The sequence below is a fragment of the Oxyura jamaicensis genome, chromosome 1 (assembly GCF_011077185.1).
Source record: "Oxyura jamaicensis isolate SHBP4307 breed ruddy duck chromosome 1, BPBGC_Ojam_1.0, whole genome shotgun sequence".
Classification (NCBI taxonomy): Eukaryota; Metazoa; Chordata; class Aves; order Anseriformes; family Anatidae; genus Oxyura; species Oxyura jamaicensis.
In genome coordinates this window covers 203934483-203939108 of record NC_048893.1, presented here as the reverse complement: position 1 = coordinate 203939108, position 4626 = coordinate 203934483, and the positions used below count along the sequence as shown (strand labels likewise).

General features: G+C 64.7%; 1 protein-coding gene and 1 long non-coding RNA gene across 5 annotated transcripts; one reads left to right on the top strand and one right to left on the bottom strand.

The window, feature by feature from the left end:
* The first annotated feature begins 286 nt into the window (after positions 1-286).
* Positions 287-4016, top strand: ART5 (ADP-ribosyltransferase 5). 4 transcript variants are annotated; one of them, XM_035330798.1, is made up of 4 exons: positions 287-776; positions 2130-2844; positions 2956-3027; positions 3776-3903. In XM_035330798.1, exons 1-3 carry the CDS (start codon positions 543-545, stop codon positions 3012-3014), a joined length of 1008 nt encoding a protein of 335 aa, XP_035186689.1. In that variant the 5' UTR covers positions 287-542; the 3' UTR covers positions 3015-3027; positions 3776-3903. The 4 variants fall into 4 exon arrangements, with proteins under 4 accessions (XP_035186689.1, XP_035186688.1, XP_035186707.1 ...); XM_035330797.1 differs by lacking the exon at positions 3776-3903 and adding an exon at positions 3914-4016 and having other exon boundaries at positions 290-776; positions 2956-2988; XM_035330816.1 differs by lacking the exon at positions 3776-3903 and adding an exon at positions 3914-4016 and having other exon boundaries at positions 642-793; positions 2956-2988.
* On the bottom strand, positions 3911-4261 carry LOC118169493. Its single transcript, XR_004752159.1, has 3 exons — positions 4229-4261; positions 4084-4088; positions 3911-4005 (listed from the first exon to the last, which is right to left on the bottom strand). It is a non-coding gene; the product is annotated as an uncharacterized LOC118169493 (long non-coding RNA).
* Between the last annotated feature and the right edge of the window lie 365 nt (positions 4262-4626).

Genomic DNA, 4626 nt, shown 5'->3' with positions numbered 1-4626 from the left:
AGCATCCCCTGGGGCTGAGCCCCCCCACCCCATGAGCACCCCCCCCCCTGTGCCGGGGCCGTGCACATGGATGGGGGACGCTCCCCACGGGTGCCGGGGTGCCACAGGAGGGGCGCAGCCTGCTCTGCCCATGGTCCGTGCAAGGTGACCCCACTTCTGCAGGGCTGACCCCCCCCACCAGCCTTACCAAGCACCCCGGGCCCCCAGCGAGCAGGAGCCCAGCGGGATGGTGCCAGACCGCGATGCCCACTGCCTGCTCCCACTCGGGGCACGGCGCGGTGCACCACCACCCCCCCCCTTTGTGACACCACGCGGTTCTTCTCCCTCCTTCCAGCCAGCAGCCCCGAACAGAGCTTTGATGGAGATGGGAGCCCCTCGATGCCGAACACGGGGTCCAGCTGAACCCACCCCATGTCCCCCCCGCCCGGCTGGTCTTCCCCCTGAGGCCTCCTGGGCTATGGGGCGGCCAGATCCCGGGCTTGTCCTGCAGCTGCTGGAATGTCCCTTCCTGGGGTTTGGTTCCTGCACACAGAAGCGGGGCGATGGCAGCTGGGCAGGGCCAGGCTGCAGCACCCGGCGTGCAGAAAATGAAAGCAAGCGAGCGAGCGGAGGCTCTGGGTCTGCCCCTTTCCTGTTTTCGGTTTTGCAGCTCCGGTTTCAGTCCTGGCCCTGCACAGGGCCCCCAGGGCCTGCTGGGCTGGGACACCCACCCGCAGGGACATCACCGCTGGGAGTGCCACCAGTACAGGGACACCTCCGGGACAGGGACACCACCAGTACAGGGACACCGCTGGTACAGGGGCGCCACCGGTATGGGGACACCTCCTGGGGCACCGGGACAGGAGCCTGGGGGCTGCTGCCTGCCCGGCTGGTGGGGAGCGAGGGCAGCTCTGTGGGACCCCAGGGGACTTGGGGGGTCCCCCCGGGGGGGTGCAGCCCTGGGGCTGGCAGGGGGCCCCGTCCCCGTGCTGCAGGCAGGGCTGAGCAGGGGACGAGCGGCGGTCAGGAGCCGTCCCAGGCTGTTTCCCTGTGGCAGCTCCGGCCCCGGTGCCTGCGCAGGGAAGGAAGGGGGCAGTGAGCCCTGGTCCCGCTGCTGCCAGCCTCGAGGGAGCAGCAGCAGCGTGGGGCTGGGTGCCAGGATCCGGCCAGGCCCTGCCTGCGTTGGCAGCCCCGGGATCGGCCCCTTCGGGTGATGCTGTCCCCGTCCCAGCCATGAATGCACAAAACTCTGGGGTCAGGCCGTGGTCCCAGGGGTCCCAGGGGTGTGTGGGCTGAGCGCTCGCCTCGTGCCGGTGCCGGAGAGACGGACACGTGCTGCTCAAGTGTGACATGCGTGCACGGCCTGGGCTATAGAAGGGCTGGGAGGGAGCTGCGGGACGGGGACACCTGGCATCCCTGGGGTGCCCCTCATTGCCTCGGGGGCTGCTCTCTGCCTGGCAAAGCCGCTGTCCTTCCTGAGTCGGGGGCACACAGGGTGACCCTTTATGGGATTTTTTTTTGCATCTGATGGCCGCCCTTGTCCCTGATGGTGAACAGCCCCACACGGGCACGTCGCAGGCTCTCCCTCATGCAGTGCTCTGAGGCTCGTCCTGAGGCTTCACCAACACCCGTCCCCACAAAGCCGGAGGTGCAATGGACCTGAGGACGATCCCGCGGCCGCGCTGGACGTGGCTGTGCCTCGGGGCCCTGCTGGCAGCCCCCTGGGTGAGTGGGGGCCCTGCAGTGCGGCACCCCCATCCCGCAGCCTTTGGGGATGGTTCTATGCCATTCACTTGCTTTCACTTTTACTTCTGCGCTTTGCCACCGCTGTCCCCGTGCCAGGGCTCGCTGTGGGGTGGGCATCTCCTCGGCCTCGCAGGGGAAGGAAGGGTTTCTGCCCCAAGCCATGCAGGTGCTGCTCGCCCTCCCGTTGCTTGCCTCTGCCAAGGTAATTTCTTGCATCGCCTCCAGTGCCTGGGGAGCCCCAAGGAGCACGATGCTCCGGCTCGGCGAGGGGCAGAGACCCACGGCAGGGCAGGGGAATGCCGTGAGGATACGCGGGCGCAGCTAACGCTGTGCACGGCACACGGCACCTGGGTAGGGGGCTCCAGCACCCAGCGTGCACCCCCCAGCCCCGTTCCCTCGCGCAGGCGGGGACCCCCCAGTTCCTGATGGACATGAGCCGCGACGCCTTTGATGACCAGTACGAGGGGTGCACGGAGGCGATGGAGGCGGCGGGGCCGGCGCTGCTGGAGCAGGAGCAGGCGCGGGGCAGGTCCAGGCTCTTCAGCAGGGTCTGGGCACGTGCCGGGGAGCGGTGGCAGCAGGTGAAGGGCTCACTGGCTGCCCGCCTGCCCCCCGGCTTCAAGGATGAGTACGGCCAGGCCGTGATCGCGTACACGGACAACAGCCTGCACTACTTCTTCAACACGGCCATGCGGGCGGCCGGGCGGTCGCGGGCCACCTACAACGCCAGCTTCCCCTTCAAGGCGCTGCACTTCTACCTGACCAGAGCCCTGCAGCTGCTGCGGGGCCCCTGTGAGACCACCTACAGGACACCGGTGTACCGGGGCATCGCCCACACCCGCTACCAGCTGCAGGGCGCCAGCCCCTTCAGGTTCGGCTCCTTCGCCTCCTCCTCCTTCAGGAGGGAGCAGGCAGAGAGCTTTGGGCAGGACACGTTCCTCAGCATCCGCAGCTGCTTTGGGGTCCCCATCCACGCCTTCTCCTTGTACACGGAGGAGGAGGAGGTGCTGATCCCTGGCCATGAGATCTTCTGGGTCTTCCCGGATGAGGGCAGTCACCGCTTTGTCCTGCGGAGCACCAACAGGACCTGCAGCCACTTCAACTGCGCCTTCCTGGGGTGTGAGTAGGGGGCTGGGGCACCCCCAGCTGCTCCTGTGGCATCATCCCAATGCTGTGTGGCCGGGGCTGCTGGGGCCAGCACTGACCCCAGACCTTCTGCTTCCCCCCCAGATGAGAAGAGCCTGGAGTGCAGGGGCAGCACAGGTAGGAACCCCCCCCAGGTGCCATAGAATTGTGGTATCATAGAATAGCTCAGGTTGGAAGGGACCTCCAAGATCATCCAGTTCCAACCCTCTGCCATAGGTAGGGACACCTCCCACTACATCAGGTTGCCCAGGGCCTCATCCAGCCTGGCCTTGAACACCTCCAGGAATGGGGCATCCACAACCTCTCTGGGCAACCTGTGCCAGGGCCTCACCACCCTCTGAGTGAAGAATTTCCTCCTAACCTCTAACCTAAATCTCCCCTCTTTTAGTTTTTAAGCCATTCCCCCTTGTCCTGGCCCTTATCTACCTGAGTAAAGAGTCCTTCTCCATCTTTTTTATAAGCCCCCTTTAAATACTGAAAGGATGCCAGGAGGTCTCCCTGGAGCCTTCTCCAGGCTGAACAGCCCCAGCTCTCTCGGCCTTTCTCCATGGGAGAGGTGCTCCAGCCTCCGATCATTGTCATGGCTGGCCCCGCTCCAACAGCCCCACATCCTTCTTGTGCTGGGGGCCCAGACCTGGACGCAGGGCTCCAGGTGGGGCCTCAGGAGGGCAGAGCAGAGGGGCACAATCCCCTCCCTCCCCTGCTGCCACCCCTCTGGCGAGACAGCCCAGGACACAGCTGCCCTTCAGGGCTGCGAGCACACACTGCTGGCTCGTGTCACGGCTCTGGGGACGGCCGGGCAATGTGGGCAAGCGTGCTCTCTGTGCAAGAGCTACCCACCAACACACCGTGCCCGCTAGGAGCAGCTTACTGCAGGGCTGCCTGCTGGGAGCCAGTTTAGACTTCTCATTTCAGGGTCTCTGTGCAGGGAAGGAGGCTCAGCCTCAGCGGGGTGGTTGCAGACCCCACAGCCGCAGGCAGTGCCCGTGCTGGTGCTGCGGGGCTGAGCCAGCGAGCGGCTGACAAAGCCATCCCTCTGCAGCTGCTCCCAGGCACAGAGAGGAGCTGTGAAGGGCAGCGCCCAGCTGGTGGCCCCGAGGAGAAAAGCTGTGCAGAGAGCGCCTCACCCACCGTCTGTGGCAGAGCAACCCGGAGCAGTGCACAAAAGGCGTGTGGAGTCCAGCTAGACCCTTGGGCAGAGCTGCTGGGCACGCTGCCTGTGCCGTGCCATGCTGTGACATCGTGGGGACACCAGCAGTGCCCCCTTGTTGGCCGGGGGATGCTGCTGCTCTGCGCAGCAGAGGACAGCGTCTGGCCAAGGCCTCACACCGGAGGCTCCTCCTCGTCTCACCACCACCTCATGCACCTTTGGGTCCAGAACCTCCACAGGTGGAGGCAATGAATGCTCAGACCTGGGCAGGGATTCGACCACTTCTAGTGTGTTTACGTGGCAAGGTTCTGGTAGCAGGGGACTGCAGAGGTGGCCTCTGTGAGAAGAATATAGTAGCTGCCCCCACGTTAAATAAGGGCCCCGTAACTGGCCAGAGCTGAGCAGATAAGTGATGTTTTTGTGCCTCTGTGAGAGCATAATTTAATAAAGGAAAAATAAATAAATAAATAAATAAATAAATAAATAAATAAATACTGCTGGGGAACAGCAGGTGGGAGAGAAAAGCAGCCCTGCAGCCCCAGGGGAGTGCAGCAGGAGGGCAGGAGGTGCTGCAGGCACACAGCAGCAGTTCCCCTGCGGCCTGT